The 26,936-nt window shown below is 43.9% G+C and overlaps 1 protein-coding gene across 3 annotated transcripts in view; it reads right to left on the reverse strand.

Annotated features, from left to right (window-relative positions):
* NIPAL3 (NIPA like domain containing 3) overlaps nucleotides 1–26,936 on the reverse strand; it is a 53,702-nt gene that overhangs the window by 23,844 nt on the left and 2,922 nt on the right. For all 3 annotated transcript variants that reach the window (XM_072827793.1, XM_072827794.1, XM_072827795.1), the window contains exons 2-4: nucleotides 26,137–26,464; nucleotides 4,522–4,590; nucleotides 2,677–2,848 (exon numbers count right to left, since the gene is read on the reverse strand). In XM_072827793.1, the coding sequence (XP_072683894.1) occupies nucleotides 2,677–2,848; nucleotides 4,522–4,590; nucleotides 26,137–26,229 (334 nt within the window). In that variant the 5' untranslated portion in view covers nucleotides 26,230–26,464. The remainder of the gene's footprint in view (nucleotides 1–2,676; nucleotides 2,849–4,521; nucleotides 4,591–26,136; nucleotides 26,465–26,936) is intronic.

The raw sequence follows: 26,936 nt of genomic DNA on the forward strand, positions 1-26,936 counted from the left end.
TGCAGTGTGACAGCTATTTCTGGCACATCTACCCATTTAGGTGGATGCCGTTATTATTCCCATTTGAAAAACGGGACATTGGGGCTAGGAGAGGTGAAGGATCTGCTTGGGACCATGCAGCTGGTAAGGACTGCCAGAGGCCAGGGCTCTAGCTTCTTCCACTGCCATGACTATCTGACACTTTGCCCTGGCTCTTCTGTCTCCCTCTCAAACTTCCTGGTCACTGCCCTGGATGGGGCTGGCAGTCACTGTGGACCAACCTGGAGACCTATTTCAGCTCTGCGTCTTCCGGCTGTTTGTCCTCGGGTGTCACTACATGTGAGTCTCAGTCTGGATCCAGCTCAGGCCTGCTCGCTGCTAGTTAAATAGTCAGGAAACCGCTGTGGCATGAGTGGCCACGGTGGCAGTCTTTATGGTCTTTACGCCATATAAATCAGAAACACTACAAATGAGGTCTTCCTTTTATCCTTTCCTACTTTTCTGCCCCTTTCTTCTTTTCCCGCTCCCTCCCTTCTCCCGCCACCTCATCCTCTTCTTTTTCTTCTCCCATTTTTCTCCCGCTCTCTGAATGTTGATTCATCAGCACACCACTGAAAACACCTCCTTCTCTGGGTTATAAGGGCAATTAAATGAGATAATGCACGTCAATCATGTGTCACACAGTAACTGCTCCATAACTGAGCCATTATTATCATGAAAGTACCTGGAATAGTGACTGATAAGTAATAGGTACCTAACAAATGGTGGTTATTACTTGAATAATTATTTATTTTTAATATTCTTTTTTTCCTGGGTGACTGAAAAAGCTCTGAGGGCCCCTTAATTTCTAGTGGCTGATACCTGAGAACCCATCATTCAACTCCAGTCTCTTATTTTTAAGAATTTGATTATTTGAATTACTAAATTATTACAATTCAGAGGCAAATATTTAAAGCACTTAGTCCCTCGGTCACCTATTTATCATTGTAAGGGGAGATTCTGGTGACTTTTCCAAGGTCAGTGAACCTTGATCCTTTCTCACTAATACACTAATACAACAATAAAGCAGGCCAGAGAGGACAGCAAGTCAGCAAGTGAAGGCCGGGACTGGGGATGGCTACCTGCCTCAACTAAAGGCATTCAGATTATGTTGTATTTCTTTCTTTCTTTCTTTCTATCTATCTATCTATCTATCTATCTATCTATCTATCTATCTATCTTTTAAAGATTTTATTTATTTATTCATGAGACACACACACACACACACACACACACAGAGAGAGAGAGAGAGAGAGAGAGAGAGAGAGAGAGGCAGAGACACAAGCAGAGGGAGAAGCAGGCTCCATGCAGGGAGCCTGATGAGGGACTCGATCCTGGGTCTCCAGGATCACACCCTGGGCTGAAGGCAGCGCTAAACACTGAGCCACCCGGGCTGCCCTTTTTTTAATTTTTAAAAAAATTCTTCATTTAAATTCATTTAGCTAATACATACTGTGTTGTTAGTTTCAGAGGCAGAATTTAGTGACTCATCAGTTGCATATAACACCCAGTGTTCATCCCGTCACGTGCCCTCCTTCATGCCTGTCACCCAGTTACCTCTTTCCCCTGGACCCTCATCTCTCTGATCAGATCAGCTTTTAAAACAACACCATGTGGAAAACAACACGGTGTGTCTGAGGACCTCACTCATCTTTGTGGGCTGCCAGGGTACAAACCCTGGTCAAGAAAAAGACGGACTCTTTATGGGATTGGAAAAAGCAAATAGGTTTCCGGTTCTTTGCCAAGTCCTAGTAAGTGGTGAGACTGCTTGAATCTCTGAGAATTCTCACTCAGGGACACTCTGTTTGATGATGTCTTCCATGGGCCCGGAAGGGGCGTGTGGTTGCTGTACACATCCGTGCCATAGAAGAGGTTCTCTGAACTCCAAGAGAAAAAAAACTACTCAAAATACCACTTTCCCCTTTAAAAGCAGGGAAGAGTTCAAGAGAGTGTGGGGCCTGCCAGCAAATGGAAGGAAACATTTCAACTCAAGTTCACTGTCCCCGCTCCTATGTTCACTAATCTACTAACATTTTTTATTTAAGAATAGAAGAATTTTTTTCCCCTAATTCTACTTGATATGTGGAACACGGACATCAAAGCTTCTTTGACTTTTCATTGGTTCAAAAGTTCTAAGACTCTGGTTCTGGGATTGCAGAAATCACTGAGAAATGGCAGGTGAGAATGTGAACAATGCTTTGGAGATGGAATCAGGTGATGTAAAAAGATCAGAGAATTAGCTGAATGGGTATCTGTTAGAGCTATGAGATGTCTGAACCCTGTGAAACTTGGGTTATCTTGACATTGTTCAGATGAAAGGTGCAAGTTTATATCTTCCTTCCTCAGGAGAAATAGAAAGCAATTCTGATAGACTCTCTGAATCTTAAACAGATTAGGGAGCCAGACCATCCTGTGCCTCAGCCCTGCCCCGCTGTGCCCCTGTTTCCTCATCTGTAAAATGGGGATAATGATAGTATCACCCTCAAAAATGAGGATGAGAAGAATTAATATCTGCAAAGTGTTGAGCAGAGGGACCGTGTATATGGACCCTTTGGAGGTATTAATGACATTACTAAGCAAAAGCTGCTTTGTCGAACTAGTATGGGGCTGGCAAGGCAGGAGGGTCCCAAGGAGTGATGGCAGGGCGCCCGGTCTTACCTATCACGGAGACGGCGCTGAGGGGCACAATCAGCGACAGCGGGGCGAAGGCATAGGAGGCAAACACACCCAGCTCCCCCAGCAGCATCAGGAACAGGCCCAGCCACCATGTTTTGGTCTTGAAATAGGCCCGGGGATCCTTGGAGCCTGCCAGGCGAATGTGGCAGTACTTCTAGAAATCCGAGAAAGAAAGCAATTTGACCAGATATTTGGGTAAAAGATGCTATGACGTATGCATCCTAAATCTACGCCCTCCCCCTCCCCCCAAATACACTTCTATTTGGGAAGACTTGTCAGGTTTTCTTCTGGGGTCCTGGTTCAGAGGAGAGGCAAGCAGTTGCCATCTCAATACTGGGTTGTCACTCTAAGGACAGCAGTTCTCAAACTGGCGCTGGAAAGCCTCAGAAACTCCCCAGGAAGCTGTGAAAAAAATACACATCTCCACTTCAGGGGAGGTGTGGGAGAGGCCTGGAGATATGCATTTCTAGTGCAAAGCACAGCAGCGTGCAGTCTGGAGTGGGAGCCAGGGTCTAGGATGCCCATGTTCACCAGCTTCAGGTTAAATGTCTCTCTCTAACTGCAATGCCCCCGAGACCCCATGTTGGGGGAGATGGGAGCTCTGCTGGGCTGCCCAGGGTATTAGTGGACCCTGTCCTCCCTCAGGTGGATACTCGGCCCAAGTATGGCCAATAGATTTTGTTCTGGAAATGTGCCCTTGGGACACAAAAAATGGGGTGGTGACCAAGGAGAGCAAGGCGGTCACGTTGGCTTAGAGAACCACAGCTGCCATTTGGGAGGGAACATGATGAAGGATGTAGGGAAGCAGAAACAGAAGCAGAGACACCAGTCGTAGAAAGAAGAGCATGAACCAGACAAGTGGCCAAGAGACCACGTGGCCTCAGAAACACACAGGACCACTCTGGCACATGTGCGTGCGAGGGAGCCGAGATGTACCAGGTACCCATGTATGTTCACGTCCTGATCCAGGGAGGGAGAGCACTTCACCACAACTAGAAACGGAATAGTGCCAGTAGAGAGGAGGTGGCCAGGGTGCTGGAGGACTTATCCTGTCTGCAGGTGTCAAGTCTCTGTTTGGGTGTCCCAGAGTGGTCCCTGAGACAGGACTTGGGAGGAGGCAGTTGATTTGGGAGGTGATTCCAGGAGGCACAGTAAGGGGGTGGGAAAGTGAGCCAGAAAAGGGAGGGTGCACTAGTCAGGGAGTCAGTGCCCTGGGCAATGGGGCTCATCCCACTGGGGACCCTCTGGGAAACCCCTGAACTCATCTCAGAACCAAGTTACCAGAGGCTGGAAGCCTAGGGAATTTATCCATTGGCTCCCCTCCCCCTCTGACTGAAAGCTGCCCCAGGGGCTTTAATCACGAGGGCTGCCACCCAATTCACACCCAGAGCTTTCCAGTTACACCTGTATACCAGGTGAGGCAGTTCCCGGGGTGCCCCGAGGAGCTCCTCAGTCTATCAGCTTGCTCCAAACCACAGCTGCTTGCCAGCTCAGACAAGCCAGTGGGCTCAGCTGCTCCAGGGCACCCCAGGGACTTCTAAGAGACGGAGAGTGCTGTCATCGGACTTGACAGGTGATGGGGGGATGACGTGGGGGTAAAGAATCAAGAAAGATTCTCGAACATCGCACAAGGTACTGTCCTAGGGCGCAGCCCAGGAGTGGAGGAAGCAACATCCCACAGAAAGGGACAGCTGGGGCCTGCACCAGACTCCCGGCCGATTGGCTGCGTCTCTGCTCCCAGACGGACAGCACTGGCCACCGTGCCCACAGGTGGACGGCGCTGGCCACCAAGCCCCCAGATGGACAGTGCTAGCAACTAAGACTTACCTGCAGGTTAAGTGCAATGCTGACCACAAGGTGCCCAAAAATTGCCAAAAGGGCGCCGATCAAGTTTTCCTGTAAAGAAAGTTCAGAGGAGCAGATGTGAGCTGAGTCTAAGCTAAAGGGCCCTGGAGGCACAGATGAAGCCCCACAGTTCATTGTCCCAAAACAAAACTAGAGAAACATCCACCACAAAGCACACCCCAGACCTCCTCTTGGAGTTTTACTACCCAAGGTCAATGCTAGTTTACAAAACACTGCCCTGAGCTGGACACTTCCAGAAGGCACTGTCCTTTGTCCACTAGTCACATGATGAGGCCCAAACCTGCCCTGCTCTACCTTACTGCACAGACTCACTGCAGCCCTGTACAGTCAAGCAACATGCAGAAATCAGAATTTACAAAAGAAAACGCAGGTGGGGATACTATTGGCTATTTTAATCAATGGAGTCTTCATGTTCCTATGAAGGGAAGGGGTCTCAATGAGACTCTTTAAACTGGCTAATTTGCTTAGGCTATTTTTAATTATTTCACTTAATAAACATTTAATTTCCATCACCTTAAAGATAAGATTCAGATTCTTTAGCATGGCATCTTCTTTTTTTTTTAATTTTTATTTATTTATGATAGTCACACAGAGAGAGAGAGAGAGAGAAAGAGAAAGAGGCAGAGACACAGGCAGAGGGAGAAGCAGGCTCCATGCACTGGGAGCCCGACGTGGGATTCGATCCCGGGTCTCCAGGATCGCGCCCTGGGCCAAAGGCAGGCGCCAAACCGCTGCGCCACCCAGGGATCCCATTCTTTTAACTTTAAAAGACAATTCTCAAACATATATTCATTGTACAATAATTAGGAAATATAAAGAAATGACAGAAAGGATAACAGGCACCACAAGATAGAAAAGCCACCTGTAATTCTAAAACTCAGAGCTAGCTACTACAAACATTTTGGTCCTATAAATTTTTCTCTTGTTCTTGCAAAACAAATTTCTATCCATAAATTCAGATATGAATGACGATGTGTTTATTTTATAAAAGAGAGATTATAATCTGTTTTATAATCTGTTCTTTTACTTAAGAAACTATAAACACATTCCCCCATCAGGCATATTTAATTCATTTTTTAAAAAGATTTTATTTGAGAGAGAGCGAGAGCAAGAAAGCATGAGTTGCAGGGGATGGGAGCAGGGGGCTTAACTGGAGACTTGATCCCAGGACCCTGAGATCAGGACCTGAGTTGAAGTCAGACCCTTAACTGGCTGAGCCACCCAGCGCCCCAATCCATCATTTTTAATAAATACCAAATAACTCCTCATTTGGATGTGCCATATTTTATATCATTGCTTCTCCATTATTGGATAATCAGGCTGTTTCTTTTTTATTAAACACCGTTGTGATCGAATATTCAAGTACATGCATTTTTGTGCATTTATGAGGATTATTCCCTTGGGATAAATTCTTAGAAGGAAGACTTCTGGGTCAAAGAGCACTTGCCTCAGCATTTAAACCACATTATACTATGTCCCCCCCCTCCCACACACACACCCTCCAGCGTTACTTCACTGCGAAACACCAAAGAATGTTCTATCTTAGCCAAATATGAATCTTCCCTGCCCAGGATGGGCCTTTTACAACTCCTGCTTTATTCAATGGGCAGCCCCGGTGGCTTAGCGGTTTAGCCGCCTTCAGCCCAGGGCATGATCCTAGAGACCCGGGATCGAGTCCTGTATGGGGCTCCCCAAGTGGAGCCTGCTTCTCCCTCTGCCTGTGTCTCTGCCTCTCTCTCTGTGTCACTCATGAATAAATAAAATCTTAAAAAAAAAAAAAGGGATCTCTGGGTGGCGCAGCGGTTTAGCGCCTGCCTTTGGCCCAGGGCGCGATCCTAGAGACCCGGGATCGAATCCCACATCAGGCTCTGGGTGCATGGAGCCTGCTTCTCCCTCTGCCTGTGTCTCTGCCTCTCTCTCTCTCTCTCTGTGACTATCATAAAAAAAAAAAAAAAAAAAAAAAAAAAAAAAAAAAAAAAAAAAAAAAAGAGCTTCCTCCCACCCAGCCACCCTCTCTGTGAAAGCTGTCAGTTCTTCAAGGCCTGGGCTGGGTGCTAGATCAAGAGTGAACAAGACAAACATGGTCTTGCAGTCCACCCAGAAGACAGGTCATTAGCACACAGTAAGGCAGGAAGCCAACCCTCTGTCCCCTCTTCCCTCTCCCCTGGAATGTTGAGGGCCTAGACAGCTAAGAAGGTAGTGGGCTGTGTGGGTGAGGGTAGGAGGAGGGAGGGGGTGGGTGTCTGCTGATGGAAACCACCATGGCTGTCCTTGACTTTGCCCCAGCAAGGTGCAGTGTTGCAGAATAAAGGAAGGACGTTGAGCCGGGTTCTAATTCCAGCTCTGCTGCTTCGTCACTGCATGACCCCAAGGTCATGAGTTTCTTCCCCTCATCAGGCGTGTGTGTCCTTGTCTGGAAAATGTAAATGCTGGCCCACGTTACCTCCAAGGGACCCGCCAGCCCCCACTGAAGCCCCTGGTTAGAGCCAGACTGCCAATAGAAGCCAACTAAAGGACCAGGCCAGACAGGAAACTGACTTTTGTTCATTTCACTATATAAAAACAATTCAACACTGGGGGCATCCGAGGGACCCAAGGAAACTGGCTTCTACTTCTTCCCAAGATGGCTCTCATAGCCTGAGCTGCACTTCCTTGGTCCTTCTCCATCTCTTTATGTGTTTTTGTTGTGTCTCTTCTCAGACTGAATTAAGCAGAAACCATGTCCTTCCCGTAGGCTCACAGGATCTCAGAGCTGAAAGGGTAGTTAAATAAGTTTGGGAAACACTGGATCCTCAGTCCACTGCTTGGAGGCCCATAATGCACTGACAAGTTAGGGGCTTTCACAGGCTGGTCCCTCTTGGCCACCCCAGGTGTCCCAAACCTACGTGGCTCTAGAACTCTTAGTCTGCAGGCATCTGTGATGCTCACCCCATCATGTTCCTTTTCTTCTGGTAAAAGCATCCTGATTTTGCTGTGGAGCACGCCTCCTTGCCCCTAATTCCCCCTTGTACAGTCTTGTTGGGACTGTTTTTCTGAGTGTTCCATCCTCTCCTGGACCATGATGGGCCTATGACCCAAACTTGACCCAAGCCAAGCAGGTCAGAAACTCTCTCTCAAATCTTTTTTTTTATTTTATTTTTTTTATTTTTTAAAGAGAGAGAGTGTGTGAATTGAGGCAGGCAGGAGCAGAAGGACAGGGAGACAGAGAGAATCTTAAGGAGGCTCCACACTCAGTGCTCAGCATGGAGCCAAATATGAGGCTTGAGCTCACTATCCTGAGATTATGACCTGAGCTGAAATTAAGAGTCCGATGCTTCACCAACTGAGCCACCCAGGTGCCCCTCTGAGGTCTCAATCTTGAATAGAGAACTATGAAGGCTGAAAGAAGTCTGGGGTCATTGCTGTCCAAGGCCAGGCCTAGGCAAGTCAGGCCTTTGGAACCATCCTGGTGTCTGTGACTTCCAGAAGCTCACAGAAGTGGAATCATGCAATGTTTGTCTGTCTGTGACTGGCTTACTGTCTTAGTCAGTTTGGGCTGATCTAACAAATACCACAGACTGGGTGGCTTAAACAGTAAACATTTATTTCTCACAGTTCTAGAGGGTGGGAAGTCCAAGATCAAGGTTTTGCCTGATTCTGTTCCTGCTTAGAGTTTTTTCCTGGTTTACAGATGGACACTTTTCAGTGTATCCTCACATGTCAGACAGAGATTATCCCCGTCTTGTATCCCTTCTTACAAGGGCACTGATCTCAGTCAGGAGGGCTAGTGTGACCCCTTCATGACCTAATGATCTCCCAAAGGCCCTACTTCCAAAACGTCATGTTGGGGATTAGGGCTTTAACATATAAATGGGGGGTGATGCTGACAAACATTTAGCTCATAGCACTTACTTTACTTAGCATTATGTCTTCAAGGTTCATCCATGTTGTCACATATTGCCAGATGTCTTTCTTTTACAAGGATTCATAATATTCCACTGTATGTATATGTCAACCTATCCTTTTATCATTCATCTATCAATGGACATTTAGGTTATTTCTATCTCTTGACTATTGTGAATAGTACTGCAATCAATAGTGAAGTGCTGTTATCTTTTTTAGATCCTGATTTCAATTCTTTTGGATCCTGTCCAGAGTCTTGACCTGTCAAATTATGAGCAGTAATATGGTTTCTGTTTTTAAATTTAGGTCTTCAGGTGGTTTGTTACACAGCAATTGTTACACAGCAATAGCAAACTGATATATTTCCTTAATAAACCAGGGTTGCTTAATGATCCAGCAAATTTTGACTGGGACTCAAGACCTGATTCTATCCCAGATATTCACTAATAGGTGACCTTCATCTTCCATCTGATTCAAGTATGTATGATTCTACTACTTGATTCCGCCAACCCCTTTCTTTGCCCAGCTAAGGTATTTTAATGTCTTCCCATTTTAATGCCTGCCTCTCTAAATGTACTTTAATGCCATTCTATAAACCTAACATACCTTTATTTAATCCATCATTACACTTTTTTTTATTGAGGTAAAAATTCACAAATCATAAAATTTACCATTTTGACCTCCTTAAAGTATTCCATTCAGTGTTTTTTGGTATATTCACAATGTTATGAGGGATGTCATTGAAAAAGTGGTGGAATAGAGAATTTTAGGAACCCATCCCTTCAGAAAAACAACTAATAAACTGGCAAAACCCATCAGAATCACATTTTTATATAACTCTGGAATCTAGCCAAAAATGTATAACAATCAGAGGAAGGCAAGGTGAAGAAAGAAGCTGTTGCTTTATGGTATGAAAGCACTGCGGCATTTTAAATTGCCTGTCTCCCATCCCTTACACCCCAGAATTCTGGCAGCCGCAAGGACACAGAGAGAGCAATACATGAAACGTATTTTTTAAAATCTGTGTTTACAGTTCTGACCTGTCTGGTGACCCCTGATGGATTGGCACAGGGCTCGTCTTTGTTTTGTTTGACGTGGAGGGATACCAGGGCTGGGGTCAGCTTCCCAAGCTGTTTATGGTCAACACCTTTAAAGGTACAAGTATTGGCTGTGTAATAGTTTGGGGCAAGGGACAGTACTCAGAATGAGCAATAGACAGAAGGAAAAGCTGGGTCAGGAAGAGTCTGGGAAAGGAGATACATAGAGGATAAGAGCTTTCTTAAGTCTCCACACATACTGAGGAATTGAAAAGGCCAGGCATATAGCAGGGTCAGATGCGTGCCTCAAAAACACTAGGCTTCATCTGTGGCTGGCCTTCAGGCTGGGTGCAAGCAGGGAGCAAAGGCTAAGGCAGAGTGAGTGGTAAATGGCTTGGCTAAGCATTGGAAGGCCCCAACACACAGCCAATCTGCAAAGACTTGGAGAATCTGGGGAGGATTTTTTTCTTTTTTTGGCCCTAGGTAGTTAAGGAAACTGTCAAAACACAAGCTGATCACCTAACAGGAACAGATTTCATCAGTCTGCATACAACAGAGGACACAGACTTTACAAAAAGAGTTTAGAAAAATCACAAAACAAGAAACACTAACAAACCACAACAAGCAACAACAACAAATGGGGTGCAGATCTGTTTTCTACAGTTGCAACATATTTAAAATGACCAGTTTTCATCAGTGTTGTACACACCATTCTCCAAATCCGGAGCATTTCCTCTATCCCAAAAAAGAAACTCCAAACCCATTAGCAGTCCCTCTCCACTCCCCATCACCCTGGCCCATGACAAACACTAATCTGCTTCCTGTCTCTTTGGATTTGCTTGTTCTGGACAGTTCATATAAATGGAATCCTACAATATGTGGTCTTTGTGTCTGTTTTTTTTTTTTTTTATTACCAAGCATAACATTTTTAAGGTTCATACGTTATAATATGTACTTCATTCCTTTTTATGGCCAAATAATACTCCAGTAAATAGATATAACACATTTCATTTATCCATTCACCAGGTACATTTGAGTGATCTCCACTTTCTATCATAAATAATGTTAACATGCTTACACAAGTTTTCATACAAATATATTATTTTTGATTCTCTTGGGTATCTTTAGTGTCTAACTTTTTGGGTGGAATTGTCAAACTGTTTTCCATAGTGGCTGTACCTGTTTACTGTCCCACCTATGGAGGATTCCAATTTCTTCACATCTTTGCCAACACTTGTTATTTTCCTTTTCATTTATTTTTTACGTTTTAAAGATGTGTTTATTTTAGAGAGAGATAGAGGGTGCACATGAGGGGAAGAGGGACAGAGGGAGAGAGAGAATCTCAAGCAGACTCCTTGCTGAATGCAGAGCTTGACACGGGGCTCCATCTCACAACCCTGAGATCACGACCTGAGCAGAAACCAAGAGTCAGATGCTCAACTGACTGTGGCACCCAGGTGCCCCATTATTTTCCTTTTTAAAAAATTAATGATAGGGTGGCTCAGCAGTTTAGCACTGCCTTCAGCTCAGGGCATGATCCTGGAGCCCCGGGATCGAGTCCCACGTTGGGCTCCCTGCATGGAGCCTGCTTCTCCTTCTGCCTGTGTCTCTATGTCTCTCTCTCTGTGTGTGTGTGTGTGTCTCTATCATAAATAAATATAAAATCTTAAAAAAAAAGATTTAAAAAATTAATGACAGCTACTCTAGTGGGTATGAAGAAATATCTAATTATGGCTTTGATAATGCAGTTCCCTAATGTCCAATGATGCTGAGCATCTTTCCATGGGCTTACTACCCATTTTTCTTCTTTGGAGAAATATTTATTCAAAATTTTTGTCTATTTTTAAAAATTAAGGGAAGATTCACATGTAATAAAAACTGACCATTAGCCATCTTAAAGAGTACAAATCAGGGGCATTTAGTACACTCACAATGTTGTACAATCTTCTGCACATTCAAAAAATTTTGAGTTGTAAGAGTTCTTTACATATTTGGATACCAAACTTTTGCCAGATATGATTGGCAAGTATTTTCTTTTATTCTGTGGGTCATATTTTTATTCCAGATAAAGTGCTTTGACGTACATAAATTTTAATATTGATAAAGTTTATCTATTTTTTCTTTTGTTGCTATGCTTTTGGTGTCACAAGCCAGTTTTTTCTAAATAAAAAAAAAGGAAAAGAAAACTGTTGCCTAATCTAAGTTCTCAAACGTTTATACAGGCATACCTTGTTTCATTGTGCTTTTCTTTACTGCACTTTGCAGATATTGTGTGTTTTATAAATTGAAGGTTTGTGTTAATTTTGCTTCAAAGTCCATCAGCGTTATTTTTCCAACAGCATTTGCTTACTTTGTGTCTGTGACATATTTTGTTGTTGTTTTTAAAGATTTTATTAATTTGAGAGAGAGGGACACCTGGGTGGTTCAGTGGTTGAGTGTCTGCCTTCGGCTCAGAGCGTGATCCTGGGATCCAGAATGGAGTCCTGCATCGGGCTCCCTGCGGGGAGCCTGCTTCTCCTCTCTGCCTGTGTCTCCACCTCTCTCTTTGTGTCTCTCATGAATAAATACTTAAAAAAATTTGAGAGGAAAAAAATTTGAGAGAGAGAGAGGGGGAGAGAGAAAGAAAGCACAAGCAGGGGGAGTGGCAGAAGGAGAAGGCGAAGCAGCCCCCCTCCCCCCCACTGAACAAGGAGCTAGATATGGGGCTCTATTCCAGGATCACGACCTGAGCCAAATGCAGATGCTTCACTGACTGAGCCACCCAGGTACCCCTCTGTGTCATATTTTGTAATTCTTCCAATATTTCAAGTATTTTCACTATTATTATATTTGGTATGGTAATCTGTAAACAGTGATCTTTGATGTTATGACTGTAATTGTTCTGGAGTGCCATAAATCATGCCCATATAAGACAGTGGCTTTAATCAATAAGTGCTTTGTGTGTTCTGGTCGCTTTGCCAATAGGCTATTGCCTGTCTCCCTTCCTGTTCTGGGGCCTCCCTATGTCCTGAGACACAATAGTGAAATTAGGCCAATTAATAAGCCTACAAAGGCCTCTAAGTGTTCAAGCAAAAGGAAGAGCCAAATGTCTCTCACTTTAAGTCAAAAGTTAGAAATGATTAAAGCACCTGGCTGGTTCAGCTGGCAAATCATGCAACTCATGATCTCAGGGCTGTAGGTTCAAGCCCCACATTGCAGGGTGTAAGAGATTACTTAAATTTTTTTTAATATTAAAAAACAAAAACTAGAAATGATTAAGCTCAGTGAGGAAGGCATATTCAAAAGCTAGATGGGCTGAAAGTTAGACTCCCTGTGCCAAACAGTTAGCCAAGTTGTAAATGGAAAATAAAAGTTCTTGAAGGAAATTAAAAGTGTGTATTCAGGGACGCCTGGGTGGCTCAGCAGTTGAGCGCCTGCCTTTGGCCCAGGGCAGGATTCTGGAGTCCCAGGATCAAGTCCCACATCGGCCTCCTTGCATGGAGCTTGCTTCTCCCTCTGCCTATGCCTCTGCCCCCCTTTCTCTGTGTCTCTCATGAATAAATAAAAAAAAAATTTTTTTTAAGTGTGTGTTCAGTGATTGCACAAATGATAATAAAGCAAAACGGCCTCATTGCTGATACAGAGAAAGTTTGAGTGGTCTGGATAGGAGATCAAACCAGCCACAGCATTCCTTAAGCCAGAGCCTAATTCACAGCAAGGCCCTCATTCTCTTCAATTCTATGGAGTCTGAGTGAGGGGAAGATGCTGCAGAAGAAGTCTAAAGCTAGCAGAGGATGGCTCATGAGGTTTAAGGAAAGAAGCCATCTCCATAAAATAAAAGGGTGAGGTAAAGAAGTGCTAATGTAGAAGCTGTAGCAAGTTATCCAGAAAATCTAGCTAAGATAATTGACAAAGGTGGCTAATTAAACAACAGATTTTCAATGTAGACCAAACTGCCTTCTATTGGAAGATGCCATCGAGAAGTTTTATAGCTGGAGAGGAGAAGTCCATGCCAAATGACAGGGGCACCTGGGTGGCTCAGTATCTGACTCTTAATCTTGGGTCAGGTCTCCATCTCAGGGTTGTGGGTTTAGGCCCCACATTGTGCTCCACACTGGGCATAGAGCCTACTTAAAAAAAAAAAAAAAAAAGCACAGGTTGACTGTCTTATTAGGGGTCAATGCAGCTGGTGACTTTAAGCTGATGCCAATGTTCATTTGCCATTCCAAATATCCTAGGGCCCTTAAGAACTATGCTAAATCTATTCTGCCTATGTTATATAAATATAGCAACAGAGCCTGGATGAGAGCACATCTGTTGACAACATGGTTTACAAAATATTTTAAGCCCACTGTTGAAACTTACTGCCCAGAAAAAAAGGTTTCTTTTGAAACATTACTGCTCATTGACAATGCGCCTTGTCACCCAAGAGCTCCGATGGAGATGTACATTAAGATTAATGTTGTCTTCCTGCCTGCTAACACATCATCCATTCTACATCCCATGGATCAAGAAGTGATTTCAACTTTCAAATCTCATTATTTAAGAAATACATTTCTTGGGGTGCCTGGGTGGCTCAGTAGGTTGGGCATCCAACTCTTGATTTCAGCTCAGGTCATGATCTCAAGGTTGTGAGATGGAGCCCCACATGGGGCTCTGCACTTAGCATGGAGTCTGCTTGTCCATCTTCTGCTCTGCTCCCTGCTCTCTAAAATAAATAAAATCTTAAAAAAAGAAATCCGTATCTTAAGGCTATAGCTATCATAGAGGGTGATTTCTCTATGGATATGAGCAAAGTAAATTGAAAACCTTCAGGATTGGATTCACCATTCTAGACACCAGGAAGAACATTTGTGATTCATGGGAAGTGGTCAAAATATTAACATTCACAGGAGTTTAGAAAAAGTTGATTCCAACCCTCATGGATGACTGTGAGCGGTTCAAGACTTCAATGGGGGAAGTAGCTGCAGATTTGTTAACAGCAAGGGAACTAGAGTGAGAAGTGCAGCCTGAAGATGGTACTGCATTTGCTGCAATCTCAGGATGAAACTTGAACAGATAAAAGGTGCTTCTTAGTATTTTTTAAAAGATTTTGTTTATTTATTTCAGAAAGAGAGTAAGAGACCATGAATGTGAGCAGGGGCCAGGGTGGGGTGTGGTTTGCAGAAGGAGAATCTGAAACAGATCTCACGCTGAGTACAGAGCCTAATGCATGGCTCAATCCTATGACCCTGAGATCATGACCCAAGCTGAAATCAAGAGTTGGCTGCTCAACCAACTGAACACCCAGACGCCCTGAGAGGTGCTTCTTATAGACAAGCAAAGAAAGTGATGGATGTAATCTACTCCTGGAGAAGATGCTGTGAAGATTGTTGAAATGAAGCAAATGACTTGGATTATTACATAAACTTGGTTGCTAAAGCAGTAGCAGGGTTTGAGAGGATTGACTCCAATTTTGAAAGAAGTTCTGTGGGTAAAATGCTTTCAAACAGCATCACACACTACAGAGAAATTGTTTGTGAAAGGAAGAGTCAGTGTAGCAAACTTCATTATTGTCCTATTTTAAGAAATTGCCACAGCCATTTCAATCTTTGGCATTCATCATCCTGATCAGTCAGCAGCTATCAACATGGAGACAAGACACTTCACCAGCAAAAAGACCGTGAAGCTGGTGCTGAAGCTCAGATAATGATGAGCATTTAAAGTATTTGTATTTTTATTTATTTTCTGTAAAGATTTATTTATTTAACTTAAGAGAGAGAAAGAGTATGCACGAGTAGGGGAAGGATCAGAGGGAGGGGGCAAGAATCTCAAGCAGATTCCTTGCTGGGCATGGAGCCCAATGTGGGGCTTGATCCCAGGACCCCAAGACCATGACCTGAGCTGAAGCCAAGAGTCAGCTGCTTAACTGACTGAGCCACTCAGGTTTTATTCCTATACATTGTTTTATTCCTTTGCCAATCTTCTGCTAGTATGGTACTGAAGTCTCCAATGAGAACTGCTGAACTGCCTATTTCTTCTTTCCATTCTGTCAATTTTTGCTTCATGTATTTTGGTGCATATATATTTTATTATTGTTATATCTTCTTGATACAATTGACTCCTTTACCATTACATAATGTCCTTCTTTGTCACTCAGAACAATTTTCATCTTAAATTCTATTTTGTCTAATGTTAGTATAGCCAGTCCAACTCTTTTGGTTACTGCTTGCATAGGATATCTTTTCCCATCCTTTTACTTTCAACTTCATTTTTGTCTTTTTTTTTTTTTTTTTTTAAGTAGTCTCCAATTGGGGCTTGAACCCACGACCCTGAAATCAAGACATGAGCTGCGATCAAGAATTGGATGCTTACCCAACTGAGCTGTTCAGGCATCTCCCTCATTTTTATCTTTTTCTTTTTTTTCATTTTTATCTTTGAATCTAAAGTGAATGTCTTATAAATAGCATATACTTGTATTATGTTTCTTTTTTTTTTTGTATTATGTTTCTTTAAAAAAATCTATTCTGTCAATCTCTTCCCTTTAATTAGAGAGTTTAAGTCATTTACATTTAATGTAATTACTGATAAGGAAGGATTTCTGCTATTTTGTTTTCTACATGTCATGTCTTTTTTTTGTTCCTCAGTTTCTCCATTACTGCTTAATTTTGTGTTAAATAGATATATTTTCTAGTATACCATAAAAAAAAAGGTTCTACTTATTTATTTGAAAGAGAGCATACACATGAGCCAGGAGAGAGGCAAAGGGAGAGAATCTTCAAGCAGACTCCCTGCTGAGCACAGAGCCCAGTGCTGGACTCAATCTCTTGACTCATGAGATCATGACCTGAGCTGAAACCAAGAGTCAGACACTCAACCAAGTCACTCAGGTGCCCCTCTAGTGTACCATTTTAATTCCCTTATCATTTCCTTCACTATTTATTTTCTTAGTGATTGTGTTGGGGATTATAATGACTATATTCAAGCATGTAATAAAGAATTTATAATTAAATTTATATGTACAAATACTATACTGAAAAAATATTATAGTACAGGGATGCCTGGGTGACTCAGTGGTTGTGTCTGCCTTCAGCTCAGGGCGTGATCCCTGAGCCAGGGATGGAGTCCCACATCGGGCTCCCTATGAGGAGTCTGCTTCTCCCTCTGTCTGTGTCTGTCTCTCTGTGTCTCTTATGAATAAATAAAATCTTAAAAATATTACAGTATAAAAAATATTATAGTATATAATTAAAATACATGTATTGAGATGTCTGTCTGGCTCAGTCAGATGTGACTCTTGATCTCAGGGTTGTGAGTTCAAACCCCACATTGTGTGTGGAGCTTACTTAAACATTTTTTTAAATAAAATATATGTATTGAAATATAGTATAGACAGCGGTGTAGTAAAATTAATAAGATGTTAATTTCCCCAACCCTTTCTAGGTAGGTTAATCCAATGTGCCTCTAAGTGAAAAATTATAATTGACAATGCCTTTTTGGTAAACCTAACAGAAATTGTTGAGGAGTACATATCACCCCAAAATATGTCTTTTTGGCAAACTGATTATTTTGAATTAAAGTTACTTAAGAAATAGCCAGTAAAGGAAGGGTACTCTGAATCTCCTTTTGTCCCCTTGACAGCAGGAAATAAAATCTCCCATGTGAAAGTACCCTCCCGATATAAACCAGGAGGAAGAGAGACATCCTTACCACCAGAGATAGGAAATTTAGGGCCATGAAGGCTGTATAAGCAAACCTTGGCACTACCTCATTAATTTACTACCTCAAGCGCAAATTTACTGTTTCGTTGTCTAAAAGGTATAAAAGCTGCCTGCTTTGATTACTCCTTTCAGCATATTTGGGGCTCCCATATGTATGAAGCTAAATTTTTCTCCTATGAATCTGTCTTATGCTGATTTAATTATTAGACCAGCCAAAAAAAACCTAGAAGGGAAGGGAACCTACATTGTGAAAACAAAACAAATCCTACTGTAAATTAACTGTATATAGTACTTTATTTTGAAGAAAAATAAAGGAAGCTCTCTTCATACTGTTAACTAATAAGTCAATAAAAATAGTTTATCATACGTGGATTTTTTTTAAGTAGGTTCCACACCCAGTATGATGCCCAATGTGGGGCTTGAACTCATGACCCTGAGATCAAGACCTGAGCTGAGATCAGGAGTTGGAAACTTTTTTTGTTTTTAAAAGATTTTACTTATTTATTCATGAGAGACAGAGAGAGAGAGAGCCAGAGACATAGACAGAGGTAGAAGCAGGATTCCCAGGAGTCTGATGTGGGATTTGATCCCGGATCCAAGGATCATGCCTTGAGCCAAAGACAGATGCTCAACCACTGAGCCACCCAGGCATCCCAAGGGATGGAACCTTAATGGACTAAGCGACCCAGGTACCCCTATCACTATGTGATCTTTATAACATGAAAGGAGTTGAAAGAATTTAGGGATGCTGCTATAGTAACATTCTTTCCATTCCAGGTACTTATGTACTTATGAATGAGTTCTCAGCACTTCTACCTTTAAAACCCAAAACCTGCAACAGAACTGATGCTAAAAAATGTCTCATTCTAGCAATCAGTAATATTTTTCTTGAATATTAGGGGGAAAAGTCCCATTCTTCTCACTGAGATATTCATTCCTAATACAATGTTACTTTATGCTTAATAATTATAAAACTTTATATTACATTCATCAATTGCTTTTATTCAATTATATCAATAAAGAACTTCTGAACTGAGTCAGAACCTGTTAAAAAGAAAACCAGAGTCCCAAAATGGCATCACTTACACCAAGTCACCAAACTGGGGCTTCACACCTAACCCAGATGAAGTCCTAGCCTCCTCCAGAAATGTAATCTTAAACTGGTCAGGAAGACCAGGAATCTTCTGATTGGCATCAATTAGGTAATCTGTCACATGGGCCCTCTCTGTACCCCAAAGGAAGATGAGGTAATCCAGCTAATAAGACCCTTCTGTCCCCAGATGTAGGTCAACTCACCTGAAATAATTCTTTTTTTTTTTTCTGTTTATAACTTTGTCTTGCATTTAAAAACTCTTCCCTTTCATGGTACCTGGGTGGCTCAGTCAGTTAAGTGCCAACTCTTGATGGTGGGTTGAGGTCACATTCTCAGGGTCATGAGACTGAGCCCCAAGTCTGGCTCTGTACTCAGCAGGGAGTCAGCTTGAATGTTTCTCCCTCTGCTTACTCCCCTCCTCTCATACACATGCATTCTCTCTCTCTCTTTCTCTCTCTCTCTCTCAAATAAATCTTAAAAAAAAAAAAAAAAAAAAAACCCACAACAACCCTCTTCCCTTTCTAGAGGCCTTTGGAGCTCCCCTCCACTTGCTAGGTGTGATGCTGCCTGATTCAGGAATCAATTAATAAAGCCAATCAGATCTTCAAAATTCATTTGGTTGAATTTTTGTTGTTTCACACCTTCTATCAAAGAAAATATTAAAAAGTGAAATTTGCATATTTTACATTTTTTCTTGTAGAGAAGTATTATAAGTATTCATACCATTTTTTAAAATTTTTTATTTATTTATGATAGTCACACAGAGAGAGAGAGAGAGAGAGAGGCAGAGACATAGGCAGAGGGAGAAGCAGAGACATAGGCAGAGGGAGAAGCAGGCTCCATGCACCGGGAACCCGACGTGGGATTCGATCCCGACTCTCCAGGATCGCGCCCTGGGCCAAAGGCAGGCGCTAAACTGCTGCACCACCCAGGATCCCTATTCATACCATTTTTAAATGTTAAAAGATAGACCCTGTTTGTGGACAAAATTCTGTTGGGGAAACGTAAGGGAAATACAAAATTAAGGAGAAAAAGGAATGATGTAAAATTTCCAACTGCTAAATAAGAGCTTTTTCACAAAGCTGATGGCGGGGGGTGGGGGAGCTTTATATTCTAGGGGCTATAAAAAAAAATACTAGTATTAAAATGTGCCAGAAATGACATACTTTACAAACATAAACTTGTAACACAAGTTTTAAGTTTTAGATGTCAACCAAAGATATGAATGAGGAAATACACGGTGTTTCTTTAGAGGGTCAAGTCTGAACACCCCAAAGGAAGCCCTTTCCTAAGTGTGGTACAGAGGATACAGAGCAAGGACCTTAGCCTCATGGAGGTAGAGATTGGGGCCGATTGCCTGTCTGGCAATCAGCCCAGAAACTCAGTTTACCTACACTAATGATTAATGGCTGAAGGTATTAACTGGCAGTCATTCTACAGCAATTGCCTCGGGCAGGTAGGAGACAAAAGGACTGATTCTGGCTCCAACAACACCTCACAGCTGCCTTATTTCCTTTATGGGGACAAAGGCGAACTGGAAATAGGCTCCAGGGGTTGTACAGAAAGCTAAGACCAGAGTGAGTGCTGTTCAGAGGACAAGCAGGGGTCACAGGGCTACAGACAGGTTCAAAGGCAGGTGGGCTGGGAAATTTGTTTCACCTCCTTGGCTAGCTGGGATGACAGTGCTGCTTTCTCAGAGCTGGTGTGTGGCCTTCCTGAGATCATGGGAAGAAAGCACTTACCTTGGGAACTTAGAATTAGGGTGAATTTTATGAAATTGCCACTGTTCAGCCATTCTGATCTACACAAAATGGCAGTTTCATATAGTTCAACCTATAACTGCTAGCCGCTAGCTTATTTTTACCCCAAGAGACCAAGCTGTCCTCTGACGAGATGAGGACAAAATCCACAAGGCTGCCTGAGACTGTGTTGTTAACAACCCTCCATGGGAAAGTAAAGAGATCAAGAAGGAAACCTGGGGGGCACCTGGGTGGTTCTTCAGCTCAGGTCAGGATCCCAGGGTCCTCAGATGGAGCCCTGTGCCCATTCCCTGCTCAGCGAGGAGTCTGCTTCTCCCTCTCCCTTTGCCTGCCACTGCCCCTGCTTCTGTTCTCTTTCTCTGTGTCACATAAATAAATAAATAAAATCTTCAAAAAAAAAAAAAAAAAAGAAGGAAAACCAGCTGCTGCCACTGCACAACAAGTCAACACTATTTTGGGGAGGAGAATGGTGAGGGCCGAAATCTAAAAAATAAAAATTATAAAACTCACAAGGATAACCAGTCTGAGCAGCAGAAAAAACAAGGTTAAAAACAAGGTTAAAACAAGGTTAAAAGGTTAATAAAGGCCGGTCTTCCTGGAGTATTTTCATACATACAGATTAGGTGTGGTGCGAGGCCCTCTCCATGCATTGTCTTTGGGCCACAACCACAACCACAACCAACAAAGTGGGGACTATTAGGAGTCCTCATCCCTGCATACAAGCTCAAAGGACTTTACTCTGAACAAAGGGTGGCCCAGAGAAGTACAAGAACATGCCCAAGGTGGGGACAAAAGGGTTTGTGTGGCTCGAGGCATGATTTCCAGTCTCCTGGTGGTAACTACTCCCCTGGACCGTCTCCCACTGCGTGCTCTGGGGTGTCCTTCATAAGTGATAAAAGAAATTAGGAAAAAAAAAAAACTCCGCCTCATAAGTGCTACATTCCCACTCGTGATGTGGGCAGCTGAGGTTTCTTTTATAGGCCATTTCCACAAACATATTAATCTCCATGCATAATAACTGGCTATGGACAGATGTGCTTAGTAACAGCGCAATATAATTAAATATCCTTTCATCCAGGCATTTCAAAGGGCTTCACCGATGTTAATTATGCCCCCAGCCCTTGGGAAGTGGTGTTTAGTTCAACTTTATGAGCATTTAAAGTCAAGCAAAGGCAATGCCACTGGCCCAGGGGTTACACAGTTTGAACATACACCTAATAGCAGCCCTCAGGTGTCTGGCCTAAGAGTTGAGGTGAGCAGAACTCCTGAGAGTAAGCTCCTCTTCCAGACCTCAGAGCTTGAAAACTGTCAATGGGTGTGCCTGGGGATGCCGGCAGGGAGGGAGGTGAGGGGTGATGCCTGGGTGGGTTCTGCCTCTGGACAAGCCCCCTGTGCTTCCCTTCTGCAGAGGAACTATTCCAGGTGTGTTCACAGAAGTTACCTAAAGTGTAAGTGTTCAACAAATAAACGTGGACAGCTAATCCAGAACAGGGACTCGGCCCTGGACTGCAAGAGTCTGTCCTAGACTGAAACAACAGTTTCCCACAGAGGGGCAGGCTGTGAGAAACGCCTGGTGCTGGCCTCAGGCCAGCGTCTTCACCTGCAAAGTCTCTGGTTCTTGACTTCCTTCACCTGCAATGTCAGATACGGAGGATGTTTCTGAGGCAACAGTTAATCCAGCTCCCAACTGGCTCTTGACTTCACTGGGCACAGTCCACTGAGGTGGGAAAGAGGGAGGAAGGGGGCAGGGGCCATCCTCATCTTGAAGGTAAGTACAAGGATCTCAGCTACCTGAGAATGACCAAGACTTGGCCAGAGTCACAGAGCGACCAAGTGGCAGGGCCAGGCCTGAAGAGGTCCCCCCAACACTGTGCTCTCCAACATATTACAGATGAGGAAGTAGTGAGGCCTCCCAACTATCAGGAAGCTTATAATTAGGACACAGGTAGACCCAACTGGGACATCAGGAGAATAGAGGGGGCTCTATTAATATACACAGACATGAGGCACAAGCCAGGACTTCTGGTCACTATACTCATAGCACAGTCTCTGGATGGGAGACTTGCCACCGGCGAGGGGAGTAGGATGAGGGCAACACACGACGAGCAGACAGCAAGGTGTCAGACTCAGTGGCTTTCTCAGTGTGGCCTCAAGAGACCTCAGTATCAAGGGCAGGGCAGCAAGACCAAAGTCACTTCTCTCTCTGTTTCAGGTTCCCTGTGTGGACGACAAAGACCAACAGTCCTAGGCTGGGGTCCTGTGTGACTTTGGGGGGATCAGCTTAACTCTCTGAGCCTCAGCCTCCCCTCTGAAAAATGGAGTGACTGTAAACTCTCACAGGATTGCCACGTCACATGAAATAAGGCACGAGTGGAAAGATCACCTGGCACATGAAAAATACTAACACAGACCTGGCTTGTTACTATTATCTTTACCATTTTCATTTTTACTATCACTATTATTAGCAACAGCTCTAAGGGTGGGCCCTTCTGGTTCCAAGAACTGATCTTCTCCCAGCTACAACTCTGGGAAAAAAAAACTGTTTCCAGAAAAGCAGCCAAAGGTCACAGACGCAGAAAACCTTCCTTGGGTAGTGGTGTCCGAGTGAAATCTCAGCTCCGATCACCTGTTCCAACACCTGCTTTTCATCTGCCAACAAGAGCCTCTATTTAAACACCGCGGTGATAAGACCAGTCATCACCTGCTATTTAAACTGACCTCCCACAATCCCTTAGGCTTAAAAATGCCCATAGTTAAGTATAGACCGTATTTGGGCTTGCTCTGAGGGTCACTCAGATTCAAATACAAAAGATGCATCTGTCTGGCTAAGCAGGTTCTGCTAACCTGTAACCTCGCTTCAGGCCACCTCCCTGACGCTTACCTTCTCTAGCAGGGGAGGCATTATCTTCCCCAGGATTGCCATTTCAAAACTTAATAATCAATGTCAGGGAGAGAAGGGGCCTCGCAGAGTGTCTGGCACAATGCAGGCAGCAGGGAGTGGTGGATAAAAGCAAGGGCCTTGGCAATGCACAGACTCAATTCAGATCCTAGCTTTATTACCTATTGACTATGTGACCTTAGGTAAGTGAAATAACCTCTCTGTGCTAGTTTCCTAATATGTAAGATGGGATTGTAAGAGTACCTGCTTTAGGGGGCCTTGTGAGGATTAGCACAGTCCCTGTCATATAGTAAATCCTCAACAAATGTTAGCTGCCATTATGATCATGGTGATTACTATGGTCATTGGAACTGGCTGTGGAAGCATGATAAAGGACCTGCATTTTCTTGCCAGGAAAACTGCCAAAGGTGATATCTGAGCTGGAGCTGGGAGGAGAGGTAGGATTTCAATTGGTAGAAACGGGATGGTGCAGGCAGCTTCAGTTTCCTTCACCTGTACATTCAGGTCATCCTCATAATCACCCTATAGGATGGATTTAAAACTGACCTGCAAAGAGCTGCACGACTTCCCCCCAAGTTATAATGATAAAGAGAGCGAGAGAGCTGGGATTTGAAGGCAGGTTTCTCTGATGCTAAAGGCCATGCTCTTAACACCTGTTGCATCTCTACCTTTGTATCAAATTCTGTCCTGGAGGGTAAGATACTGACAGAAATAGCTTCCCTCACCTCCTTACTAGACTGTACACTCCTTCAGGGAAAAGATATCTCAGGTATTTATACAGCCCCCATCCATGCCACACAGGCACCGAAAGCAGGTGCTCAGCTGAAATGCCTATTTGCTGAAAAGAAGAAACCGAGACCCGAAACTGAGCCTCCAGTGCCAGGAACCCCTGGCGATGCTGCCTCCTGGGCAGCTGGCCTCTTTTCGCAGACCCCCGGCCCCAACAACCAGGGCAGAGAGCACAGCTGCCACTGAAGGCAAATTCCTGACTTCACCCCATTGATCAAGCTGAACTTGGGCCCTCTTAATGTTCTCCCTGCACCAAAGATAAGAGATGGTTGGGGGCAGCCCACCCAGCCCATATAACCACCTTCCACTGAGAGCCATCCCAGAGGGAGCCCCAGAAACCTGTTTGCTGTGTAACCCCACCGCAGATTGGACCATGGTAGACACCTGACACAAGCTGGCCAATCAGATCTTCCCAGTAGTTGCAATCTCCACTGCCCTTCCTACCTCTGGTTCCAGGAGCTACCCTGTAGCCTTATGATAGTTTTCTCTTTCAGCTCATCGCCTCTGAAATGAGTTTTTATTCCTTGCAACCAACAGCCTTAACAAAATAAAGGAGGAGGGAAACAACTTCCCCAGGCAGAATTAACTACACCTCCCTTTGCTTTACATACCTTCCTCTGTTCCTTTTTATAAGCACAGAAGCTTCTGAGCCAAGCACCCCCCCTGCATGCTTCATGCAAGGGCTAGGTGCTTTTCCATTGATCCACATGATTGGAGGGATGAGGGATGGAGGGAGGTGTTACTACCACCATTCTACCTATGACAGAAGCTCTGAGAGGCTAAGCCGTGTGTCCAACAGCACTTAGCTAGGAAGGAGCAGAATAGGGATTCGAACCCAGGTCTTCTTCCTTTTATCCCACCTAGAACTTCAGTTTGCTTGTAACTTGGCGAGTGTGCCTGTCTCCCATCTCGATTCATTTTTTTATTTTAAAAATTTATTTATTTTAGAGAGAGCAGGCATGCACAGCAGGGAGGGGGAGAGGGAGAGAGAGTCTGAAGCAGACTCCATGCTGAGTACAGAGCCCAACAACCCCAGGCTCAATCTCACAACCCTGAGATCACAACCTGAGCCAAAACCAAGAGCCTTAAGCTTAATGGACTGAGCCACCCAGGTGCCCCCTCCTCCCTCAATTCTTAAGCTTGTTGGTAGAGTCACCATGATTGATTTATCTCTGCTCTAGCAGGAAGGTATTTCTGTAATAAGTAACTAAATATTAATTTGTAATTAAAACGGAAACTTATTAGAAATTTCACTAGGGGGGGATCCCTGGGTGGCGCAGCGGTTTGGCGCCTGCCTTTGGCCCAGGGCGCGATCCTGGAGACCCGGGATCGAATCCCACGTCAGGCTCCCGGTGCATGGAGCCTGCTTCTCCCTCTGCCTGTGTCTCTGCCTCTCTCTCTCTCTCTCTCTGTGACTATCATAAATAAATAAAATTAAAAAAAAAAAAAAAAAAAAAAAAAGAAAAAAGAAATTTCACTAGGGGGAGTGTTCTGTGTCTTCTTAGTATTTTTGTATTTGTCTATTTGGCATCCATTCATCACGGAACCTACTGATACTGCATTTTCTTATGTTCTGTGTACTTGATGCTCTGGCATTTGTGGCCTAGCTCATCAAGCACCAGACCATTTCTCCCGGGGCTAGCCAATTCTTAGAGATAGGAAAAAAGCATGCCCTGCAGCACTGTTTACAGTCACCTTAGATGGGATCCCTGGGTGGCTCAGCAGTTTAGCACCTGCCTTCCGCCCAGGGTGCAATCTTGGAGTCCAGGGATCGAGTCCGACATCGGGCTCCCTGCATGGTGCCTGCTTCTGCCTCTGCCTGTGTCTCTGCCTCTCTCTCTCATTCTGTGTCTCTCATGAATAAATAAATAAAATCTTAAAAAAAAAAAAGTCTATTACAGTCACCCTAGATTAGAAACAACCCTGAATAGCCAACAATAGAGAACCTATCCAGAAAATTTTGATATGACAACTCAATCATCCAAAAAGGACATGTTAAAGCACTACTCAATGACATGGGGGAGAAACCCACACATAGGCTTAAGTGAAACAACCAAGATACAAAACTTTCTGTACAACCTGATCCCAAATGTGCAACACTGAAAAAAGACAGGAAGGAAATATCCTGAAATATGAATAAAGCTTGTCTCCCGAGTAATAGAGTAGGTGATTTAAAAACAAACAAATCTAACTAGGAGTGTGTTACTTTAAAAACAGTTTTTTTACCTTTCTATTTTTATGTCTTTCTCTAACCCCCTATTTCTACGTATTTTAGTGAACATTTCTTTCCTCTGGATTACACGTTCTCCCACACATGTTGTGCCTGTTTCTGCCAATGACAGGCACGCAGACCCGGGACGTGTCTGTGAGCCAACGCTGTACTGTGCTACCCCCTTGTTAGAAAAACACAAAATTTCCAAACCACAAAAGCTCTTGCCTTGTAGGAGAAGGAAACCTCGCCGACCGGGTGGGCGCTGCTCGTGGGTGGGAGCTGGCGCAGCTGCAGGGCCGCGCTGGGGGCTCGGTCCATGGTGCTCTAATGGCACATTCCCTGGGCCTGGCCTGGGAGCTGGAGCGGCTGCTGCTACGCGGGGCCCAGACTGGAGACCATCCTGGCGTCGTTCACCTCCTCTCGCCAGCCATCGGAGGACTTGAAGGCTCTTCTGGATGATTTACAGCCTCTTTCTCTCCTCCACTCAGGGAAGTGCCAAGTTCTCTCTCCCAAGCAGACAGACAAGGGTGCGATTCCCTATGCCGGAGGTGCTCTAGGGTGGTGGGGAGGAACATTAAAAATGCATGTACCATGAAGCATTGAGCCCAGCTTTGTTACATGAGGAGAGAATACTATGAGGACAAAACATAAGCTGCCATGAGAAGTGAAGCCATTAAAAAAAAAATGTATCATGCCTTTGGCCCCCTTAATAAAGACATGGCTCATTTACCTCAGAACTGTTCCCTCTGGCCCTTAAGAATCACCTTTTCTCTTCCTCTCATTACATCCTAAATCCTGCCTTTTCTATAGGCTTCCACAGAAGTAGAACATTGCCCTTGCCTACCTCTCCAGGCCTCCAAAAAAATATCCTGCCATAAAAAAAAAAGGAACCATCTGTGTTCTGACTTAGGGAAGAAAGAATGGAAAGAAAAGCTACCTCTGTGGATGGTGGAAGAACTGGGATGCTACAAGGGTCAGCTGAGCACAAGTGAGGTAACACTGGGCCCTAGGAGAAGAACTGTCTG

Source organism: Canis lupus, chromosome 5 (assembly GCF_048164855.1).
Source record: "Canis lupus baileyi chromosome 5, mCanLup2.hap1, whole genome shotgun sequence".
In the NCBI taxonomy this organism is placed as follows: domain Eukaryota; kingdom Metazoa; phylum Chordata; class Mammalia; order Carnivora; family Canidae; genus Canis; species Canis lupus.